The sequence below is a fragment of the Arabidopsis thaliana genome, chromosome 3 (assembly GCF_000001735.4).
Source record: "Arabidopsis thaliana chromosome 3, partial sequence".
In the NCBI taxonomy this organism is placed as follows: Eukaryota; Viridiplantae; Streptophyta; class Magnoliopsida; order Brassicales; family Brassicaceae; genus Arabidopsis; species Arabidopsis thaliana.
In genome coordinates, this window is record NC_003074.8 from 11,724,411 (window position 1) to 11,748,992 (window position 24,582).

Consider the following 24,582-nt stretch of genomic DNA (forward strand, 5'->3'; position numbering starts at 1 on the left):
GCAATTACATGTTTTCTATTATAACGTATACGAAATTACGAAACTGTACTATAATCAGATTTCAGTCTTTAGAATTTTATATCCACTGTTTTTTATAGGGCTCGGCGTTTGTTTTTTCGGTTTGGTTTTGGTTTGGTTTTTTCGGTTTTATAGTTTTTTGGTTTTAAGAAAAGTGAAACCATATAAAAACCATATGAAATTCGGTTTGGTTACGGTTCGGTTTTAACGGTTTTACGGTTTTTCGGTTTTAGAAAAATTAAAACCAATTAAAAACCATATGTATTTTGGTTCGGATCGGTTCCGGTTTGGTTCCGATTTTTTCATGTTTTTACCAAAAAAAAATTATAAGTTTGATGCATAAATAAAATCAAAATCTAGTTTGTATACCCAAATCCTAAATGACAGCATGTAATTTATATTGAATTTTAGTTTAGGTTAGGGTTAGGGTTTTGTTTTTCGATAGTTTGGTAAATATAATATATCAAATGGATATTATATTTATATATATACAATTATTTTTAATTTTAATCAAAAACCAAAAAAAACATTCGATTTTACGGTTTTTAACCAAACCAAACCTAAACCAAAACTTAAATAAAAATTACAACCAAAAGGATTTTTATACAAAACCATAACCAAACCAAACCATTTGTTTCGGTTCGGTACGGTTCGGTTTTCCGGTTTTCGTTTTTTTTCCCACCCCTAGACTTGATACAGTGTATGAAATGAAAGATATTTAAAATGTATTATGTGGAAACTATTTGAAAGGATGATTAAAGATCACACTGATTAATGTAGAGAACCAAAGATATGGCCCGGTTTTGGCCTAATTCATGAATTCGAAGCCCATATTATGAAATATATGTGGGTTGTGGCGACGAGGTAATTTTATTGTGGTATGCGGTGACCCTTTTTCCGTGACAAACAAATGAAAACTTACAAAACTTAAGGTTCTAGATTCGGATGGACCCAGCAAATAGACAAACGTTGCCGTCTTTTTCTCGAGACAACTGTACCTTGCAAATAGATTAGTAGCTGTTGATGAAAGTCACTAAATTAAATTATTCATTTTTGCAGATTAATAAAAAAATATTTTGTTGTAACTCTTGTCTTCGTTTTCGCTTTATTTTATTCAGTTTATTTGGTCCCTTGAAAATTACCTTTGGTTTAATAAAATTTATTTTAAATAAACTGACTAATTAAAAAAAAAAGAAAAATGTCAATCCTAACTTTTAAATTATGGCTACATATATAAAATATTCACATGTGAAGCTGATTTATAAAGATCATAATTTGAAAATTGAGATATTAAATAACATTTTCTCAATAAAAAATCATCATAATACTTGATAATAGTTTTTATTGTTTTGGATAGAAGTGGATATTCAGTTATTCGGTTCAATTTGGTTCTGACTATTCAAATTTTTTGTTTTCAATAACAAAAATTGATCTATTTGAAATATAATTTTATTTTGGTTTGATCGATTTGAGTTTTGATTCGGTTTTTTATTAAAAAAAACTTATAGCTAACTAGTTTGAGATAAGGGAAAAACCCCGAAAAAACCGTTATCTAATTTTTTTTGGCCGTTTAATACGTGTAGTATTAAATTTAGAATAAAAATACTTTATTTAATTTCGCTTGTCTTTAAAAACCTTCATTTTTAAAAAATTGGTAAAATCGTATCTCCGACTTAACGATTGTTAACTATGCCAACGGAAATATTAACTGCGGTTAAAACTTAACCCATGCGGTTTATGTTTATATATACAATCTATTTTCAAAATTTTACGATTAAATAAAGTATTTTTTTCAAATTTAATAGTAAACGTATTAAACAGCAAAAAAAATTTAGATGGCAGCTTTTTTGGGTTTTTTCCTTTTAAGATAATATTACCGATTTTTAGTCAATATCAGTTAAACAGTTCGCCTTTCAATATTTGATTAAGACTAGGGGTGTCAAAATGAGTCAAAATTCATGGGTCAACTCAACTCAATCCATGAACCCTAATGAGTTGAAAATTTTGACTGAAATGAGTTGATGGGTCAAATGGGTTGATGAGTCAATTGGTTTGATGAGTAAAATGAGTTGGGTTGTAATGGTTAATGGTTTCAATGGTTTACCCAATTAACCCATCAAATTTTGTAAAATTGAATTAAACCAACTAAAATCTCTAAATCAATGCCAATTTAAGTTTAACCAACACATCTAAACCAATTTAATAAAATTAATATTTTTCCAAATTTCTTAAATATACAAGCGATGAAATTGAGAAAAAATAAACTCGTAATTTTTCCACCAAAAAACATAAACCCATGATTTTTCCACCAAAAACGTAAACCCGTGATTTTCCCGCCAAAAACGTATATCCATAATTTTCCCGCCAAAAACGTAAACCCGTAATTTTTCCACCAAAAACGTAAACCCGTGATTTTCCCGCCAAAAACGTAAACCCGTGATTTTCCCGCCAAAAACGTAAACCCGTGATTTTTCCGCCAAAAACGTAAACCCGTGATTTTCCCGCCAAAAACGTAAACCCGTGATTTTCCCGCCAAAAACGTAAACCCGTAATTTTCCCGCGAAAAACGTAAATCCATAATTTTCCCGCCAAAAACGTAAACCCGTGATTTTCCCGCCAAAAACGTAAACCCGTGATTTTCCCGCCAAAAACGTAAACCCGAGATTTTCCCGCCAAAAACGTAAATCCGTTATTTTTCGCCAAAAACGTAAACCCGAGATTTTTCCGCCAAAAAGCTTAAACCCGAAATTTTCCAGCCAAAAAATGTAAACCCATTATTTTCCGGCCAAAAACGTAAAAACCTATAATTTTCCCGCCAAAAACGTAAATCCGTGATTTTCTATACCAAAAACGTAAACCTGTAAAAAGTGGAATCCGTAAATATTTTAAGTTTGATGATAATGAATTAATAATGATAATTATTTATTATTGTTTTATAATAATAATTAATTAAATTATTACTTAATGGGTTAACTCATTTAACAACTCAACCCATCAAATTAAATGAGTTATGGGTTGACCCAACCCATTTTGTTAAATGGGTTGGGTCAACTCATAACTCATTTAATCCTAAACTCATTTGATTATGAGTTGAGTTGAGTTGGGTTACCCATTTTGACACCCCTAATTAAGACCATGTTTAGCTTATTTACTGTAAAAATTTATATACTATTTGGATTGTTTTAATATTTATTTTAGCTTGGGTAAAACAAAATCTTCTGTTCAGTTTAGTGACTTCTGTTCAATTTTTAATTTTAGTCATCAGCCAAAAGTCACTGCTTCACATACCATAATATTTTCTTTATATATATATTTTTAATTATTGATGTAAATATTGTCTTTAAATCAGCAGATTTTCCTATTATTAATTTATCATATCTTCAAATATTTTAAGCGTAACTTGACCGGCTCTACCTTCAAATTTAGACTAAAAGTCTAAACACAAATTCTGAAATATTTATTTGCGATACAGCTAGATTAATATATATACTTTTGGTTTGTCCACAAGATTAATGTAACGTCTGCTTCTTCAAACTAAATAAAAATAGTAAATACATTTCTTGTCTTGGTTGTAATTATCTACAAATGTACAAAACGTAAACTAATAAAACACTGATTAAAACGAGTAACTTTTGGCTTTAAGTGCTTCTAAGTCTTAAAAGTTAACTAAAGCCAGTTCTGTGTCTCTCTTCTCTTTCCTCTCTCTCACACACATCTTCGAGAAGTTTCCGCCGGCGGGAGAGATCAAAGACAACTGCTGATCAGAAATCAGAGATCAGAGATATGAACATTCTCTTCTCCAGATTCTCCTTTTTGCTTCTGTTTCTCTGTTCTTGGACCAGTTTCACTTTCACCACAACAGGTTTGCTTCAATGTTCTGTCTGAAAGAAAAAGAAAATTGTTTTTTACACTTTTGTCTCTTTTTCATCTGTGATAATTATCATTGATATTTGTAACTCTTTCTGAATTTGTGATGGTGAATGATGATGATGATTCTGTGGGGTTTCTCTGAATTTTAACGTTGTCTATTATCTTAACCAATTGATAGGAAAAAGTCTTAATTTTGTGTTTGTTCTGTTTTCTGGTTATGAGCTCACATGTTTGAGATTATCTTTCTAACACAGAAGCTTATGATGCACTTGATCCATATGGAAACATTACTATAAAATGGGATATTATGAGCTGGACTGGTGATGGTTATGTGGTAAGAAATTTAAAAACTTCACTTTAAATGTTGTGGTTATCACAATGTTATATAATAAATCTTGTTTCAAATGTGTCTTTAGTGATTACTACTATTAACAAATTATTGGCTTCAGGCTGTTGTAACAATCTTTAATTTCCAACAATACCGTCACATTGAGGCGCCGGGGTGGCAATTAGGATGGAGTTGGATGAAGAAGGAAGTAATTTGGAGTATGGTTGGTGGTCAAGCAACAGAACAAGGAGATTGTTCTAAGTTTAAGGGTAACATTCCTCATTGCTGCAAGAAAACTCCGGCTATCGTTGATTTGTTACCGGGAACTCCTTATAACCAACAGATATCAAACTGTTGTAGAGGCGGTGTGATTAGCGCGTGGGCGCAAGACCCCGCAACCGCGATTTCTTCGTTTCAGATTAGTGTTGGCCAGTCTGGAACAACTAATACTACGGTTAGAGCACCTAGGAATATAACTTTGAAGGCTCCAGGACCTGGTTACACTTGCGGGCCTGCAAAACTCGTTAAGCCGAGTAGATTCATTTCCGCGGATAAACGAAGAAAGACTCAGTCTTTGCGTAAGTTTAGCTTTTGTGTTAGCATCTATAAGTTATATTTTCTTGTTTCTAATCCCACTTCTCTTGATGTTTTCTTATGGCAGTTACATGGAACATTACTTGCACATATTCGCAGTTTCTAGCACGGAAAACTCCGACTTGTTGTGTCTCACTCTCAGCCTTCTACAATGAAACTATAGTACCATGTCCAACTTGTTCTTGTGGATGTCAAAATAGTTCTCAAGCTGGTACATGTGTTGAGTAAGTTCCTATACTCTTAGAAACTCCATCTTGGTTTTGTTTTCTTATCTCTTTTCTGATTCATTTCTTGTGACAGCCCTAAAATAGCTTCAGTAGTACCAGCCTTAGGGAAGAACAACCTCGAACCTCTCTTGCAATGTACGCAACATATGTGTCCCATTCGAGTTCATTGGCATGTAAAAACTAGCTACAAAGAGTACTGGAGAGTGAAGGTTGCCATCACAAACTTTAACTACAATATGAACTACTCTCAGTGGAACTTAGTCGTTCAGCATCCCAACTTCGACAATCTCACTAAGCTTTTCAGTTTCAACTACAAACCGCTTAATCCTTACTTGAACATAAGTAAGTTTCTCATTCAGATTCTTTCTCTTGTTCTTAAGAAATGTTTGGTTTCTAATAATATAATGTTTTGGATCATATATTGAAGATGACACGGCCATGCTATGGGGAATCAAGTTCTACAATGATTTTTTAAGCCAAGCTGGTCCAGTAGGCAATGTACAGTCAGAGCTTCTCTTCCAAAAGAACCCATTGGAGTTCACATTCGAGAAAGGATGGGCGTTTCCGAGGCGCATATACTTCAACGGTGATAACTGCGTTATGCCACCTCCAGACTCTTATCCATGGCTTCCAAACGCTAGTCCAAACATTGCAACCTCGCCATTTGTCATACTTCTCATCACTTTCTTATCTGTTTTGATTCTTATGTAAATGGATATCTATATACTGTCATGGACATGTTTGGTGATGTTTACATTATAAGTGAGTGTGTTATTAGGAAATCATTCTTTGTATCTGAAATATATTATTATCTATACGTTAATTGACAAGCATGCTATGTATGTATTGTGACTTAACTAGTTATCTTCTTGAAGGTTAACACTTTGTTATAATAAAACCACTGACATTGTTTTTAAGAAATTTGAATTTTATTTGTTCACTATGACTTTGAATGAATATGTGTTTTAGAGTTGTTTTTGGTTTTAGTTTTTCTGATATCCTATTTTAGTCATTCAAGATGTTGACAAAAAAAATTTTCCCTAGAGAGAAGGAAATCCAGATTTTTATTAATTTTTGCAAATTTCTAAAGAAAATCAAAAATCCTATTTTTTATGAGTTTTTAGGAATTTTTTTCCCAGATATTTTTTGTTGTTAAAAAACACACACATAAAACAAAAACTAAAAAATTAGAATTTGTCATGAGGTTAACTACATTATAATCTTTTCTATTTAGTCCATTATACTGTCACAAATATATTTTCTTTTGGAGTCCAAAAATATCTCTAGTATGATCAAGAAGAATGTGAACAATTCACATGGCATCCAATGTAGGGGATTGATTGACAAGGTTGCATTCAATATATAAGTACATTTTTGTTAGTTTGGATATAGAATTTTAAACAATGTTCGGATAACAAAAGACCCCTTTTTTTTTAATATCATTAAGAGATTCTAGGCTTTGGCCTTACATCCATATAATGTTTGTATGATATTTTTTCTACTAATATCATACAAACTTACAGAAGTTTTGGGTTGTAATGACCAACTAATGGACTAAATTGAATGGATTATAATTTGATTTAATTTTATGACTCATTTTACTCTTTAGAAAGTTGATTGTCTACTTAGAAAAAAGTTGACACGTCAACATTATTGTGAATAATGTTTTTTTATTATATATAACTTTATTGGTGATTTCTATCAATTCTCACTAGTTTGGTAATGTTGAATATTTAGATTTACTGAATAATAAAGTTCTATACTAATGATGTTTCCATTTTTTATGAGCAATATATGATGATTTTAATTTTTATTATAAATTTCTTCCATTAAAAAAACAATGATTCAATATGCCATAAGAAGAAAGAAATCTCATTCACCTCCTCCTTGACCAATTTTTAAACAAAAAGAGAAAGATATCTAAGACAGATTACTGGCCTAAACTGGACTACAATATAATACTTAACTTACCTTTTATTTACTTAGAAAGATTACTCTGACTTTGAGTCATCAAAAAATCAAGACATTAACATTATTCATTGAATCTAAAGATTCAAGAGGGAGGATTGATACTGATTTCATACTACAAAATTCTTAGACAAAAACAACTCGTGAGATCTTGACGATTCAGAAGCGTGGGTGGTGTCAAACTTTCAGGTGCGTTGGTTGTTCTTTTAGAAAATTAAGAAATCGTTTTGGCTTTTCGTGTTGTCTACTTGGTTTTCTAGCCTCTTTTATCGTTGGAACAATCACAGATTTAATAAACTCAATTTTTTTTTATGTTTGATATATGTAACATACTAGAAATAGGATTGGTTCTTTACTTTTTTCATTTCCAACCATACTTTGATAAAAACAAAACCATTCATTGATTGATAAACTAATTTAGTGGAAAATAATAAAAAGAAAAATCTCAAAAATCTAGAGATTCTTTTACTTATGTACGTCACTTCCACAATTTAAAATTGGTTTTCAAAATTGAATTCAACTTTGTATCAGTTATGGATTCTTATATATATAGCTGATAAAAATTTGATTCTTTTCACCAATATGTGCGTGTGTATATTTGAATTACCACACCAAATCTTTTCAGTAAATTTTTAATACTGAAAACAGATAAACCACAAAAGATGGGAAAGTTCATACCGATTTTTCTTTCTAACATGAGTGATAAAGTTAGATCAAAAGTTCTTCGGTATCATTCTTTTCGGGCAGAGTTATTACAAAGAATTTCTTGATAGCTCAAGAAATATTCCATAGTTTATGTATGAAGAAGTTTTTTTGATTATTACGATTGATATCAGTAAAGCATATGACAAGATAGAATGAATCTGTTTAGAGGTTGTTCTGACTCGTTTTAGGCTATAATTTTGTTTGGATTTCTTTGATCATGTAAAGCATTAATTAAGTTTCTTACCATGTGTTGTTGGATGGGAAACCTAAAAGACATTGTTTTCTACGATATTATTGGAAAATATGGAATAGCTTTAGGTCAAAAATCAACTTCAATATATTATGGGTTATGGGTTATGTTCGGTAAGAAAATATTAATTACACCGAACAAAGTACCAACTAAATAATTATTTAGAGTTACCATACATATGTTCTTATGTGCTTTAATGTTCTTTAAGAGCTTAGTGCTAAGCTAACAAGTGTTATTTTGAACTATTGATGGAGTTTAAAGGAAAGTACGTGTGCCTACAATGACTGGCATCGGAGAAATTGTGTAAATTAACACATGGAAGGGATGGGGTTTCGATCTTTCGAAAAAATCAGTGAATTTGGATGGATTTAGTGAATATCTTAACAAGGGGTTTCAACACCCTTGCTAAACATTATTGGTGATGGATTTAATTCTCAACTTCACTAGTATATATAGCAGGGGTGTTGAAAGTGAGATACTACATGAATGTTCACATTATGGAGGCAAAAACCCCTAACTCTCTGTCATTTGGATGGAAGTGTATAATTTAGACAATAAAAACACGTCTTAAAAGGATAATAAATCGGCTTGGCGCTATATAGATGATCCTAGGATACCAAATTTTAATCTCCGACAAGGAAATAGCAGAGAAAAGTTTCTCCATCCAAACTTAATGGTAACAAATTTTTGGCACTAATATATCCTTCGAGAGTTTATGGTTCTAGAAGATATTCCATTTTGGGTGTGGATGTAATCCAAAATTAGAAACTAGATAAGCTAATTAGGTATCATACAAAATGTGAGAGACATACAGTTAAGTCAAACTATTGATTAACTAACATATGTTTGAGGAGGTAGAGTGGAACCTTAGTTGTTAGTTGAACATTAAACACGAAAGCAGGAAAATTAGAGCTCTTTCGGAGACACTTTCTTTGGGCAATCTAGTCTCTGGGCAAGAGTGGTGAGAAGTAAGTACAAGATGGGTGATATCCATGATGCCAAATGGGTCACTGTGAAAAGCAACTGGTCATCAACATGGAGAAGTATTGGTGATGGGCTGCGTGATGTTATTATTCATGGACATAGCGGGTTTGGGCGACGGAAAAGATATCAGATTTTGGATAGATAGATGGTTATCGAATAATTCCATTATGAAGTCTCCAAATGCACCGTTAGCTGCGGGGATGGAGATGCAATCAACTCGAGATTTATGGAGAGACTGTAGGGGCTCAGATATGAGTAAGTTGATACCTTTTATTTCCAAAAATACAAGACTGTAACTGTGAGCTGTGGTTCTAGATAATGTTACTGGTGCGAAGGATAAGATATCTTGAGGAGATAGTGCAGATGGGAACTTTATTGTGAGGTCAGCTTATGCTATGTTGACACTAGATGATACACTGAGACAGAACTTGGAGCAGCTTTTCCGTCTAGTGTGGAGGGTTTTAGTACCAAAAAGAATACGAGTGTTTTTGTGGCTGGTTTGTAATCAGGTGATAATGGTCAATGCGGAGAGGAAGCGAAGGCACATTTCCAACACAGATGTATGTTCTGTCTGTAAAGGAGGGGTGGAAATAATCATTCATGTACTACAAGATTGTCCTGCCAAGATTGTCCTACCAAGATTGTCCTGCCATAACATGTATTTGGACCAGAATAGTACCAAGGCAAAAACAACATGTGTTTTTTACTCAATCACTGCATGAATGGGTTTATGCTAACCTAGATGAAGGAGCGGTTGTTGAGGGCAGTTCCTTGGCTACTTTCTTTACAATATCGGTTTCGTGGGGATGGAAATGGTGGTGTGGTAATGTCTTTGGGCAGAATGGGGTGTGCCGGGATAGAGTAAAGTTTCTTAAAGATGCAGTTAAAGAGGTGGCCTTAGCTAAGCTCGCAAATATGGGGAATGAGAGGATGATCAGCCGAGAGGAGAGGATGATTGGTTGGTCGGCACCACAAGTAGGCTGGATTAAGGTAAATACAAATGGTGCTTCTAGAGGAAACCTGGGCTTAGCCACTTCAGCGGGGGTTTGCGAGATAGTGATGGAGCTTGGTGTGGGGGCTTTGGGCTGAATATAGGTAAATGTTCGGCACCGTTAGCAGAGCTGTGGGGTGTGTACTATGGGCTGTATTTGGCTTGGGAGAGGATGGCCACCCAAGTGGAATTAGAGATTGATTCAAACATGGTGGTTGGGTTTCTTACGACAGGGATATGTGACTATCATCCGCTGTCCTGGTGTGATTGTGCCATGGCTTTATCACAAGGGACTGGATAGTCCGTATCTCTCACGTGTATAGGAAAGCTAATTGTCTTGCTGACGGATTAGCCAACTATGCGTTTACTTTACCGTTAGGTTTTCATTCTTTTCTTTCTGTACCAGAGGCTGTTGCTCCGCTTTGGTTAGAGGATAATCATGGGTCTACAAGACCAAGATGAGTACAGATGTAGTTTGATTTTATTTTTTCTAATAAATCACGGGAGGCGTTTGACTCCTGGTCGCACACAAAAAAAGACACTTTCTTTGGTAAATTGCATCGGCATCCTTAGTAGTTACTTCAAGTATGCTCATACATTTCAGATCACATGAGACAAATTTAAAGATATGTCACTCCAATATTTTTTTTTTAGGTTTCTTCTTTTAAGAAAAGTATTTGGTGCCCATTTGGTATAATAAAAAAAAATTGTGCCCCTTTTATATAGACAATTTTTTTTGTGCCCTTTTTGTATATACAATTTTTTTTTGTGCCCTAAAAATTTATGTATATGGGGCGGTCGTACTACCAACACCTATAGTTAAGCCGACACTAAGTCTATAACGACGCGAAAAAAGTTGTGACATAACCTGTCAAAGTCTGGGACATAAGAAGAAACCATTAATCATGCTCCTTTTATGTCTCCATCCTCCTTGCAAACTTGAGAGTTGTCACCATTTCTATTAATTCTTGGATTTCTTACAAGTTTGGTGCCCACGAATCTGAATTTTCTAGTTTGGAGAGTACCATCTTACCATAAGGAGCAGGAAATCACTTTAGTTGTTTCATGTGGATTTTATGGTTCTTACGGAATGATAGGATAACTAATATTTTGCAGATAAAGTCATGCACTGCATGATCATGCCCGCTTTTTAATTTTTTTTTTGTGTGGAATAAACAAAATAGTAACCAAAGAAAACAATTCCTTACTCCTCACAAACTCCTCTAAAAGTCAATTCATCTCTACCAAATCGGAAGAGTCTGTTGAAAATGCTACCCTCTTCTTTAGCTGGTCTATCATACAGTAAACATAACCCATTTGAGTTATTCTAATTTGGAATGTAGTAGAGAGAGACTTACTGTATATTTCGAGCTCCCATAATGGATCCTACTACATCATCTTGATATCAAAACCATGTCAAACCAAATAAGTTTTGCTCCTTCCAAAGCTATATATATATATATGGAATGGTATCTTGCAAAACCTAAGTTTTCTAATAATTGAAACCTGTTTTTAGTATAATCAAGATTCATAAGAATTTATTCGAGCAAGTTTTTGCAATTTGTAACTGAATTACAATTTTAATAGTCTAATTAGACCAAATATCATATTAGTACTAATATAGAGAAACATACTTTCCTATGTTGTTATCCATTTACTACAATTACTACGCTAGTGCTTGTGAAGAGTTGTGTCCCTTCCTTCGAGTGAAATCATTCCGTAAGAACCATAAAAGCCACGGAAAACAACTAGAGAGATTTGGTGCTCTTTATGGTGAGATAGTACTCTCCAAAATAGAAAATTCAAATTTGTGGGTACCAAACTTGTAAAAAATCCAAGTGTTAAATGAATTGTTGCCAACTCCCAAGTTTTTAATGAGGATGGATCATAAAACGAGCATGATTAGTAGTTTCTTAGATGCCCCATACTTTTGACAGGTTATATCACAACTTATTTCAAGTCTTTGTAGACTTGAAATAACTGCTACGGATCCCGATGCAAGTTACCAAAGAAAGTGTATGAGTTTAGAAAGAGCTCTAGTTTTCCATTCTTAAGCGTTTAAAGCTCTACAACTCAGGCTCCACTCTACCTCCTCAAACATATCTCAGTTAACCAGTAGCTTAACCATATATCTCTGACATTTCGCATGATACCAAATTAGCCTATCTAGTTTGTGATTTTGGATTATAGTCATTCCCAAAATAAAAGGAATATCATCTAGAACCACAAACCCTTGAAGGATACGTTAGTGCCAAAATTTTGTTGGCAGATTCATCAAATGATTTACCATTAAGTTTAGATGGAGAAAACGACCATGATTCTAGGAAAATCTATGACACTTTTACAATGAAAGATAAAAAAATTACCATTATATTAAAAAATAACATAACTGAACTAAACATGTATTGAGATAATTTAAGTAAAACATAGAAATATTTTACTAATGGTGAAGAAAAGTGTGAGCTAAATCTATAAAGTAAAATATTTTGATGTCTGCTTTGTTTCCCACTAACTCATTTTATTTAAAGATGTTTTGAGCATCTTTGTTGCTTTTGGTTTTGCAATGGCTTATGGCTTCATATTTTTTCTTAAGAAATTATAGATACAAAAGAGTATATTTCATTGTCCATTTTCATTTTGTCCATCGCTAATTGTTTTCTTCTTCTATCGCAGTTATTTCCAAGTGGTAAGAATTCAAGGAGAATGGATTCAGTCAACCAACGAGACAGAATATCAAGTCTACCAGATGTAGTTCTAGTTATGATCCTCTCTTTCTTGTCCTTCAAGGATAATGTAAAGACGAGCATTCTCTCAAAGCGTTGGAGGAATATTTGCTATGAAGCAAAGAACATTTCCTTTAAGGAATCAGAGTATGTGGACATCTCTGTGTTTGACTATGTCTCCAAACGGGTATCATTTGTTCGGTATATGCTCAACTGGGTCTCTAGAGTTCCCATTAAGGTTATCGAAAGTTTTGAAATTTGTCTCGGTTTTCCGGTGGGCTTCGAGGTAGAGATCAAGTCATTGATTGAGTTTTCCATCTCTAGACAAGTAAAGAAGTTAGTTCTTGATTTCTCAAGCCCTTTTTGGGATAACACATGGGATGGGTTGAGAAATGATGACTTTGTTATTGAATTGCCCGCACTCATTTACGGTCTACAAACCCTCGAATCATTGACGATTTACGCATGCATGTTTGACCCTTCGAGATTCACAAACGTAGGACTAAGAACGCTCTCTATTGGTTGGTTTAGACTTGAAAAGATCGAATCTTTGTTATCAAAGTTTCCTTTGCTTGAGAGTCTGAGTATTATCTCTTGTTACCTTGATGAGGTTAAGTTAGCTGGGCAAATTAGAGTCAGAGAACTGATCATCGATAACTGCATTATCCCTACCATGTATTGTTTGTTAAACCTACCTAACATAGAAATCTTCAAGTACTCCGGAAATGTCATCGTCTTCGATTTTCAGAAAGTGAATATGATATTGTTGAAAGAGGTTTACTTAGATTTTTTTATAGAGCATGAAAATGACGAACCAACCTATTCACCTAAAGAAGCTGGAGATATTCTTTCCCATCTTCTTAATGATCTTCGATCTTCTAGGACTTTGACCGTCTGCTCTTATCTCCTTGAGGTATGTTTTTAACAAATAATTCTTTGCCATATAAACAAATTTTTACATATTTTGTTTTTTCCAGTATTTAAACGGGATCGAGACTGATTTTACTCTATTTTACGTTAGTTTCTAGAACAAAATATTTGCGTAATCTTCTAATATATAATTATGGCCTAGAGGATTATAAATATCTTGAACACGTAAATGAGATCTGTCCATTTTGTTAAAGTAAAGTAGATATATCACCCTTAAATTATTAGGTTGAATTGTTGCACAAAATAATATAATTGATCGAACCATTTGTGTGCGTGTGTTTTATTTTCTTATGATAGGTGATTTCAGAATGTAACGATCCGGTTGATATGCTTCGTGATGTCCAAGCACAACATTTGGTGCTAGAAACCCTCATGCATCCGAACGAGTTTACGGGTATGAGGCTCCTTCTTGATCATTGCCCGAACTTAGAGACCCTCACGTTCCAGCTTCTTTGTCTAAAACCTTTCCCTGTAAGATTACAATATATTGAATAGTCACATTACTCTATATAAATGATTATTATTATTAGTATTACTAAGACTCATGTTGATCTTCTCCAGATGGCTTCACATGGTGGCTCCAGTTCACATACATTATGGCTGGAAAACATCTCATCAAGGTGTTTGAGAAGGACTCTCAAGATCCTTGTGGTTAGGGGTTTTTGTAATAGCTGGAACGAGTTCTATTTATTGAACTATTTGGTTCTGCCGGAGCATGGGTTTGCATTGGAAAGAGTTGAACTTTACTTGCCTCCGTTGCAAGAAATGCCAAGGCAGTGGGCCTATCATGGAGCCGCGATGTTACAAAAAACTTCAAATCGAGTACAAGTTATTTTGCACAGCGCTTGAAAAGTTCCTTTTCATGACTTCTCAATTATGGGGTTTAGCCCATTCGTTGATGTTTTCAAGTTTGATTTATCGACAATAAGGTTGGTACTTTTGGTACCTTGGATTGTTATTTATGAATAAGAGCCTCGGGATATCGAGGACTTTGTTTTGGTTCTGTCAGCACACCAAAAACAATATTAAATATTTGAGTATTACCATTATGATATCATCTACTGTTAAAAATTATTGTTAAAAGATAATATAATTAAGAATCTTTTCATTTTATTTCTTTGTTCTTTTCTTTTTTCTACTCGATTTTAATTTTAGTAGGTTTTATATTTTTGTTTCTTTGGTACTAGAATTAGATTGAATTCTACTTAATTTTTTCACTTCAATCTATCTAATTACTTTCCATTAAATGCATGTACATGTGCATAAACTAATAAGGTAAGTATGCAAAAATATTTATTTGGAACATAAATTTTTAAAATAAGGAGACGCCAAAGCTGCCCAAAAGAAAAGAGTCTAAAGAAGGTGAACTCAAATTGGTCTATCCACATTGAAATTCACCTCCATTTTTGTGGGTCCCATGTCCTTTCTTGAGGAACGGCTTCCTACTGCTGAATTGCTATATTTTAGTCTTTCACAACATGTTTACCAATTATGCAATCACCACGTAATCTTTCTTTGTGTTTGTCCTTGCACAATACCTAAAATCACTTAAATGTTTGTTAACTGATCTTGAAATCACTTCTGGTCAATCATGCTTATTTGTGAAACTTTTTTCATGATGTATGATTGAAAATATAAAAAACAATTATGACATTGATATCCAAATGAATTATTTTAAGATATCTTCATGCACCACTATATTTGCTGATATTAGGTTGTTACAATCTATTTACTAACACATCACATCATCCTAGTTGTTTACGAAGACCATCACCCCCGACCGAGTCAACCCTTTTGTCTTTACACTCGTTTGGGTTTGGCTCTGATATCACCAGTGATTTTATGGCTGCCACCTTTAGTGGATAATGTTCTCTCTCGACACATGTGTCCACCTTCTTCTAATGGCCAATTCGTTACTTTTAGAAGATGTAAAGACTTGTTTACCGATCTACATATCACTAGTGATCTTTTCCGGTATTTTGTCCTTACTTGTACTGATAATTACTTCCATATAGGTCACAAATCCTAAAAGCGCTCTAAACTCTCTTCATACACCACTATCTCCTGAAGTTGGGGTGTTTCAATCTTGTAATGTTACGACCGCCACCTTTGGTGGACCCCATGTCTTTTCTCGGTCTGTGTGCCACCCTTTTTCGATGGCATGCTCACTATTTCTTGAGGCTTTAAAGAGTTATCTACCGATCCTACAAATCACTATGTGATCTTTCCTCATGTTTTGTCTTCGCTCGCATGGTAACAACAACCACTTCAGCTCAAGCATGCTTAACTGTAGATAAGTTCACTTTAAAGATATAGATGATCAAATTAATTATTTTAATCTCTTCTCATGCAACATCATATTTCCTAAAATTGGGTCTTACAAACTCAAAAAAGACCAACAATTCTAACATGTGGACACTCGCAAACCAGCATTAACTTTTGATATAAATAAAGTTGGTTGTGTCCTAGCCAAATAATAATTAAAGATCTAAAATCTGCATTATAACATAATTCGAATCTCAAAAGAGCTTCCTAAAAGAGGAAGTCAATGCCTTAATAGCAGAATACCATGCGAATGACGACCTCAATAGAAAAGTTTTTGATCGAAACTTTCTCCTTACTTGCCTAAATAAATTGTTTGTGAGATCTCGGTTCTTACAGTTAGCTGCTAATTATTGTGAGTTTAAAGCCTATTTTATTTGTAAATTAGAAATATGGAAATAAATTAGGGTGATTGCAATGCCTAATTTATTGTTTTAACTTTTCACATTCATCTTTTCACCTCTTCTTAACTTGGATAACAGAATGTAAGTTTATTTTATCTTTTCTTCTATTTATTTTATTTTAAACCAAAACAGAATTAATTGGTAAGTATCTTTTCCATTATAACTAGTTAAAATTCTATGTCATGCACGGATAAACCTTATTCTATTTAATATTATGAATAGTTTTATTATAATATAATATAGGGATAATACAGTCTAACCTCTATAAATTAATATTCTATAAATTAATAATCTCTATAAATTAATGAATGTTTTCGGTGCCGAGTTGGGACCAATGTAAAAAGTGACATAAATCGATAAATTAATAAGATAATAATTGTTTTGAAAATCCTATGTAAATATATGGTTCCATAATATCATAAATTAATAATTGTATAAATGTATCAACTATATATATATATATTATATGTAAGAAATTCTTTAAAATATATTTATAATATTTTTTTGCCTAAAATTCATTTTTTTTTTGTTTGACTACAGTTCTCATATTTTACTGTATCAAAATTGTTGGTGTTGTTTTCTAGACATTATTACTAATGTTTTAATTGTAAGGGAGATTTGCAAAACTACCCTTTTTTTAACTACCCTTTTGCAACAATATCCTTTTATGTTGTCCATTTTTAAAAATACCCCTTCCCTTGAACAAAATGACCAAATTAACCTCATTTAATAGAAACATGTAATTGAAAACTGAACTTTTTCCGCCAATTTTTTGGCGCCAAAATTTTTTTTCCCGCCAAAAAAAACATTTTCCGCCAAATTTTTCCTCAAGAAAAAAAAAGATTTTAAAAATCCTTGTAAATATTTTTTGGCGGCAAATAGATTTACAAGGGATTTTAAAAGGGTTTTAAAAGATTTACAAGAGATTTTAAAAGAGTTTTAAAAGATTTACAAGAGATTTTAAAAGGGTTTTAAAAAATTTACAAGTAATTTTAAAAGGTTTTAAAATCCCTTGTAAATCTTTCAAAACACTTTTAACCCTTTAAAAAGCTTTACAAATCTTTTGTAAATCTTTTAAAGCCCTTTAAAATCCCTTGTAAATATTGTAAAACCCTTTTAAAATCCCTTCTAAATATTTTAAAATCCTTTAAAAACAATTTTAAACTCTTTAAAAATCTTTAAATGACCTTTGTAAATCTTTTAAATCTCTTTAAAATTCCTTGTAAATCTTTTAAAAACCTTTTAAAATCCTTTGTAAATCACCCTTTTAAAATCCCTTGTAAATCTTATAAAACCCCTTTAAAATCTCTTGTAAATATTTTAAAACTCTTTTAAAATCCCTTGTAAATCTATTTCCCTTCAAAAAAACAAATTGGCGGGAAAAATATTTTTGAAAACAAAATTTGGCGGGAATTTTTTTTTCGAAATTTTTTGGCGGGAAAGTTTTGGCCGGAAATTTTTTTTGAAATACTTTAGGCGACAAAATATTAATATTTTATTTTGTTAACTTAAAACAATTTCTAAATAAGGGTAAAATGGTCATTAAAAATTTAAAGAGGGTAGAAATAAAAATGGATAAAACAAAAGGGTAGAATTGAAAAGGGGCATCATGAAAACGGCAGTAGAAAGAATTTTTCTAATTGTAACTGGTTCAAGAAAGATATTTTCTATAATGAAAGAAATCTTATAATTTTTTTAAAAAAGTTACCTAATTAAGAAAATCTCTCTATAAATTAATAAATATTAATTTATTGATAAATTAATACCTCTTTAAATTAATAAAATTTTGCAATCCCAACATTATTAATTTATAGAGGTTTTACTGTATATGCTTCTATAAATTTGTTATGAATTATTATTGCCTGAAGAAACTACATAGTACTTATGTTTGGCTTTATAATAGGTTTTAAACACAACTCGAAAATCAAATGGGACTATCTTCGAGGTCTGTGGATCAAACTGGTCTAATTATTGGTCAACGACTTTTTAGTTTTTTATTACAACTTACATAAATATATTTACATATATATATATATATATATATATATAATACATCTAATTCTTTATAAATAAGTTATATATATATATAATTCTACGTAAAATGTAAATATATCGTATATTAAAAAGCATTCCAAAAATAATTTATTTTTGTTGCCAAATCCAAGAAATAAAGTTAGTTTTCTTATAAGAAATTAGAAACGATGATTTGTTCTAAACAGAACGGGTTTTAAAACAATAAAAAAAAATTATCTTTCAACCTGGAGAGGTTAAAAGTTAAAACAAAATTTTCTAGGTACATTAAACATTTAAAATTCAACATAATTATATATAAATAAATAAATATGCTTTAATCTATAATAAGCTTACAATTTTAATTTCAAATAATTTAATGATTTATATTATACAAATAAAGTTGCAATTAGTCATTTACAAAATTAAGCATATATATTTGCAGTTTCAATTTAAAAACTTATAATATATGAGAATTGGTTAGTGATGAAATGTGATAACACGTCATTTCACCCGTTTTACCTATTGTTTTTTTTTATGTTTTAGGGAGAATTTGGTGCCATTTTAGAGCTAAGGAGATGATAAACAAGTATTTTGGGAGTCAAGAAAGTTTTAAGAGTTTTAGAGTAAAAAAGACGAAAAGACGAACAATTCTTGTTTCAAGACAATTTATGTACTTCAGAATTTTGTCATTTGTTGGAGACCTCCACGTGCATCAAATTTACATATCAGTGTTTATGGAAATTTAGTAGAGTCAAGATTTACTTCTATTTGGAACGAATAAATCTATAAAGGTGTTCGGAATAATACGACCCGGAGAATGAAGACATATGCGAGACTGGCTGTAGTGCGAAGCAACCGTTCTGGAGCCTCAAGGTCAGCTCGGTTATGAAGGCCCGTACCCGGGCAGTCCCTCACACTTCCCACATGTCACTTGACCTTGCCACAAGTCCAGAACTCGGCCAATCACTTACCCAATCAACGAAATTGACGTTTTTACCCCTAAACTGACTCCTTGGTGTGCTTTCTTCTTGTCTTCATCACAAGCGAACCTAGCTGCTGCCGTGAGCCTCCCAGCTGCCGCCACACCTCTCCAAGCCTGGAAAGACACCAAATCTCTATTTTTCTCTTGTTTTGTCTAAAATCTACTAAGGTGAAGTCTTACCTTTTATATTTTACATTCAAAGAAGTAATCTCTAAACTCTATTTAAGTCTTATTCATCTCTTTCTTATGGTATTATCAAAGCAACCTTTGATGAGTTACTTAACCATGCTAGAGTAATCCTCTACTTGGGTTTAGAGGGCTAATCAAAGGGGGATCGATGATCGTTTGTCTCTAATGCAGATTAGAGAAATCGCCATAGAGAAAATATATGGTTCTTCATGCTTGACAAATAATAGTATAGTAGTATCAGGGTCGGCTTAGAGAAAAGTGGAATCCTGTAGCCATTTTAAAAAATATATTTATCTCGTATACTATATATACTATATGTATAGATTTGGGCATTTTCGTATAATTTCTTATACCCTAGTTTCTTAAAGAAATCTGACTAAAAAATACTGGACTATGTGCAAAAACACCCTTTGCACACCCTCTCAGCCGGCCGTAAGTATGTTGTATTAGATTTCTACTATTTTTTAGTGTTTAATCCTCGAAAAATAATTTTGGATCTATTATATTTTATTTTTTCATTTTTAATGGGCTTTTTGTATCAGAATTCTGTTTAAAACAAATGGACTTATGATCCGCAGACTTCTGCTCCACCAATTTGGACTAGGCCTATAACTGTAGCAAAATTAATGTTATAGTATCATCCCACCCCAAGGTTTGATTGAAGCTGATAGAATTTCAAAACAACGGAAATATTGATTGACTTTGTCAAATTTTGAATAAAATGATACGTCAAACAGAAGAAATGTAAATTTGAGAAGGCTGAACCACCCACAGATTTAGGATAGCGGTAAGAAATCAAAAACTTTGAAAGCAATTAAACATGTAAAGAAATAAATATATTTTAAAATACTGTAGAATCCTAGTTACGTAGGTATAACAACATTAAATAAATGAGGTTTCATCAAAGGTGCAATAATCTCAGATTATCTCAATAATTTTTGTAATTATCGTCAAAGCTAAATATGTTGTATATATATGCATATTTTTAATAGATTTATTACTTCATTAAACAGCTCACCATAAGAGGGAAATAGTACTTGAGCAAAAATAAAAAATAAGAGAGAAAGAGTATGTAACATATGGTAAAGCCTCTACTAGACAGAAATAAAAATATATAATAGTAACAAATTATAATTAACGTTACAAATTACATATTGAACCAATAAGCAGAATCAAGAAGATCAGCCCACAGGAACAAGTCCGTGGGTTTTTAAGTTTCAAATTATGAGGGCATGGACTTTTCTATCAGCATGTCATATCTCTACACTATATATACCATATACGTATTGATTCTCTTTTCTTACACATAACAAAACCAAAAGAAAAAAAAATTCATATTGAATAGTACCCTGAAGATTTTATATATAGAGAGTAGAAAGGATCAACTGAAATGGGGCGTTGGGTGAGACCTGAGGTTAGGAAAATTTTATTTTTATGAAGAATTGCAAACTTTCTATGATAAAACAGTTATCATAACTAAGGTGAGAAATAAATAAATTAATTTTATCTTAGTTTAGTTTTAACAGAAGATTAAATGAATCAGTTATGGATTTGCCATTTTTCTGGATAGCATTTGTGGATTTTGCCATTTTTTGAATAGTTTATGGATTTTGTCTTTTTTCAAATTACAGAAATATGATTTAACATGCGTTTTATTCGTTATGTTTAGGTTTAGTCGGTTTTGGTTGTTATTAGGGTTTAATATTTATATAAAGTACATATTTTTACCAAAAAAATCCTAAATACGTATATTTTAATGTTAAACATGACATATTTGTAAGATTATAGTAAAAATGGGAAATTCAAAAAATTTTGATGAAAAATAGCAAAATCAACAATAATCCCAAATAAAATAGTTACAACTGTTTTAATATTATGACCGAATTGTTAAATTAGCATATTTTTCTAGAACTAGATGAATTTGCTTGTATTACTTTTGTAAGGTTTTCTTTTTTGGGACAACCGATCATTGATGTGTTATTTCAAAAGTGTGATGAATAAAAAAAAGAGTATAATCAAATATATAAGAATAGTAAAATACCGATACCTTAATTTATGTTAATATAAATTAAACGAAACAATTTAGGTGTACCCTCTTCTTGGAGCAATGGGATTTGTGACATCTATGGTTGTGTTTCAACTCACAAGAAATGCATTCTTAAACCCTGACTGCAGGTTAGTCTTCATCAAATCTATTATTTTTTCTTAATATGTGGTTTAGTAAAACTTAGGACATGTCATGAAAGATGCTTATTTACATTGTCAAAAATGGGATAACAATTTTTCTTAAATATTTTCAAACTTTACTAATATATGTCGGTTATATAGTTTTCCAAATATAACTAACTTATGACTAAATTAACTATTTTTTTTGTATTTCTATATTTTACTAATGCTTTTTTACATTTAAAACATTTGACAGAATAAATAAAGAGCATAGAAAAATGGGAATTCTAGAAAATAAAGACGAAGGAGAAAAATATGCACAACACAATTTTCGCAAGTATCTAAGGACCCGTCAACCTCAAGTTATGCCTTCACTCAACCGTTTCTTCTCTCAAGAGGACAACTAAATCTTATTTTATTATGAATTGTTATCAGATCCTCGTTTATATGTATCTCTCAATAATAATAAAAAGTTGAATCCTGTGTCCCGAGTCTCAAAAACACCAAAGTCTTAAGCTCATTACAACCATCGACCAAATACATAGATGAGAAACATAAATCCTAAGATAAATAACAAAAGAGGCATTACATCTCCATTAAACCCGTTATTAAAGAACCAAAAAACCTAATAATCCAATTACTTCTTCTTAGATAGTTTCAGCAATCACAGAAACCACCTCCCTCAAAACATCTATCTTCTCCCACAACAACTCAAGTTCCTTAGCCTCCACCAACTTCATCTTCTCTTCAATCTTCTTCTTATTCTCCTTAGGGTATCTCCAACTCATTTCTATTTTTGTCTCAACACTCTATTTTTGCCTCTATTTCACTCCAACACATCTCTATTTTTTATCCTCTATTTTTCTTCTAACAAATAGAGATCTCTATTTTTGAATAACCATTGGAGTGAAAATAGAGATCCCTAATTTTTTCTCTATATTTAGAAGAAAAAATAGAAGCAACCATTGGAGATGGTCTTAGACACCTTACTCCATTTCCACTTCACAATACACTCATCCACATCGAGACTCGCAACAACCCGAACTAAAAACGACTTCTCAAACCAATTCACTACTTCCTTATCTTTTTTAACCAAAGGTTCAAAGACTCCACCTTCTTCTCCTTCCCATTAGCCTTAACTACAACAGATTCAACAACACCAATACCATCAAGTCCCCAAATAGACTTAGCTAATACCATCAAGTCCCCAAATAGACTTAGCCAATACCAAACATTTCTTATCATGAATTCATGATCCAGTTCTACACCTTTCTTCTTCCTTATACCAAAATACTTCTTCTTCAAACCTCTAATCTTATCACCGAATTTGGATTTTACTAACATCAAAGCTTATATATTTCTTAGCGATATCGAAAAAACCATTCATATCATCATAAGCACTTGTACTTGTCTCAGATTTTGAAATCAATCATACCTTGTAATAGAGAGATCTCATCTTCTTCAGTCCATGATCTCTGAAAATAGGGCTTTTTGTTATCCTTTGAGGTAGTTCCTTCACTAGCTCGCTTCGTCCCTGATTTCATCGCTGGTGAATCAGTAGCTTCTTTCTTCTTATGCTTGAGGATGATTGGCTTGTCTAAGTTAGATCCAGAATCGAGAGCTGGAGCAGCGGCGGAAGTAGAAGTTAGGGTTTTAGTGGAGGGAATTATGGAGGGATCTTTGGGTTTCTTTTCAGAAGAAGAAGAAGAAGAATTGTAGATCCCGCCACAATTCCGTCAACTAAAACCCTAACTTCTCATGAAATCTCTTCGTCGTCTTCGTCATCGATTTCGTTAATTTGGTTAGGTTATATGTCTAAAATCCATACAAAAACTTGGTTTTGTTTTAAAAAAAATGGAAATTTGCAAATATAACAAAAAAATATTAATAATTTGGAAACTATAACTTCAAAAACTAGAAGATGATATTGTGTGTATTATATGTAATAAATACAATTCTACTATTTCTCTCTTCCTTTTTCTTTTCCTCCACTACCACCACAACCACCACTACTTTTAAAGCCACTATCACCGGAAAATCGTATCCGGAGCCACTATCGTCGGAAAATTGTCACCAAAGCTATCATCACCATTGTACTATTCTATTCTACTGCTATTGTACTATTAAGTATTAATTATGATTGAAAAGTTTAATAATTAAAAAAATTTGGATTTAAGATGTAAAATAATCTTAATATAGAAGACACAGAGATGATTTCATTTTTTCAAATTTCTGAAAACTGAAACTTGAAATTATTTTATTTTGTTTAATGAGTTTTGTTTGGGTTCCATGTATAGTATCTTAGGGTTTAGTTTTTTTAGATCAACATGTGTTTGTTATAATTAGAATGGATTGAGATATAAGAATTATTTTTTCTGGAAAAAATTCTTGGATTGAAAACTGAAACTTGAGATGATAACATTTCGTTTAATGATTTTTGTTTGGGTTCCACGTATAGTATCTTAGGGTTTAGTTATCTTAGATCAATAGGTGTTTGTAATTAAAATGAATTGGGATAAAGAATTATTTTTTCTGGAAAAAATAATTGGATTGAGGAGAAGACAAGAACCGGGAAGAAGGTGAAGGAAGGAGTGTGTTGTATTTTCACACCTCATATGTGCTCCTCAATGAATTATGCATATTATAGTGTTAGATATTTAATAACTTTATGTAGATTGGCTATTCACCAAATTCACCCTTTAAAAAACAAATCATTCTATGTTGGTTAGAAAATAATAATAATAATAAATGAGTCGGTTCAATAAAACAAACCAAAAACCAAACCTACTTCAATAAGTTGTTGATCCTATTACTACAAGAAAAAACCATTTTTCCTACTACCAAAATCGTAAGAATTTTGTAGGAAATAGATTTTTCCTACGAAAAATGTTTGTAGGGAATGTTCCGTAAAAAATCGA

The 24,582-nt window shown here is 32.1% G+C and overlaps 3 protein-coding genes, 1 long non-coding RNA gene, 1 other non-coding gene and 3 pseudogenes across 11 annotated transcripts; 5 read left to right on the plus strand and 3 right to left on the minus strand.

Annotated features, from left to right (window-relative positions):
- Positions 1-2,229: 2,229 nt before the first annotated feature.
- On the minus strand, positions 2,230-2,851 carry AT3G29805 (annotated as a pseudogene; the record flags this gene model as incomplete). Its single annotated transcript has 1 exon — positions 2,230-2,851.
- A 762-nt stretch (positions 2,852-3,613) lies between these two features.
- On the plus strand, positions 3,614-5,940 carry COBL2 (COBRA-like protein 2 precursor). Its single transcript, NM_113910.5, has 6 exons — positions 3,614-3,880; positions 4,143-4,222; positions 4,338-4,794; positions 4,878-5,034; positions 5,111-5,379; positions 5,465-5,940. The coding sequence occupies exons 1-6, from the start codon at positions 3,802-3,804 to the stop codon at positions 5,746-5,748; spliced, it is 1,326 nt and encodes a 441-aa protein (NP_566851.1). The 5' UTR covers positions 3,614-3,801; the 3' UTR covers positions 5,749-5,940.
- Positions 5,941-7,192: 1,252 nt separating this feature from the next.
- On the plus strand, positions 7,193-7,502 carry AT3G05965. The gene has a single exon (NR_141217.1). It is a non-coding gene; the product is annotated as an other RNA (long non-coding RNA).
- Positions 7,503-8,897: 1,395 nt separating this feature from the next.
- AT3G29820 lies at positions 8,898-10,406 on the plus strand (annotated as a pseudogene; the record flags this gene model as incomplete). Its single annotated transcript has 1 exon — positions 8,898-10,406.
- Positions 10,407-12,638: 2,232 nt separating this feature from the next.
- AT3G29830 (F-box/RNI-like superfamily protein) lies at positions 12,639-14,437 on the plus strand (the record flags this gene model as incomplete). Of its 2 annotated transcripts, none has more annotated exons than NM_001339040.1 (3): positions 12,639-13,571; positions 13,886-14,079; positions 14,173-14,437. In NM_001339040.1, the coding sequence occupies 3 exons, from the start codon at positions 12,639-12,641 to the stop codon at positions 14,435-14,437; spliced, it is 1,392 nt and encodes a 463-aa protein (NP_001326343.1). The 2 variants fall into 2 exon arrangements, with proteins under 2 accessions (NP_001326343.1, NP_189631.1); NM_113911.1 differs by having other exon boundaries at positions 13,886-14,059; positions 14,150-14,437.
- Positions 14,438-20,786: 6,349 nt separating this feature from the next.
- AT3G29970 (B12D protein) lies at positions 20,787-22,160 on the plus strand. Of its 3 annotated transcripts, none has more exons than NM_001339041.1 (3): positions 20,787-20,979; positions 21,585-21,673; positions 21,921-22,160. In NM_001339041.1, exons 2-3 carry the CDS (start codon positions 21,606-21,608, stop codon positions 22,069-22,071), a joined length of 219 nt encoding a protein of 72 aa, NP_001327220.1. In that variant the 5' UTR covers positions 20,787-20,979; positions 21,585-21,605; the 3' UTR covers positions 22,072-22,160. The 3 variants fall into 3 exon arrangements, with proteins under 3 accessions (NP_001327220.1, NP_189632.1, NP_001327219.1); NM_113912.4 differs by having other exon boundaries at positions 20,787-20,912; NM_001339042.1 differs by lacking the exon at positions 20,787-20,979 and having other exon boundaries at positions 21,533-21,673.
- A 154-nt stretch (positions 22,161-22,314) lies between these two features.
- AT3G30110 lies at positions 22,315-24,086 on the minus strand (annotated as a pseudogene). The gene has a single exon.
- MIR8183 lies at positions 23,305-23,421 on the minus strand. The gene has a single exon (NR_141218.1). It is a non-coding gene; the product is annotated as a microRNA ath-MIR8183 precursor (primary transcript).
- Positions 24,087-24,582: the final 496 nt, after the last annotated feature.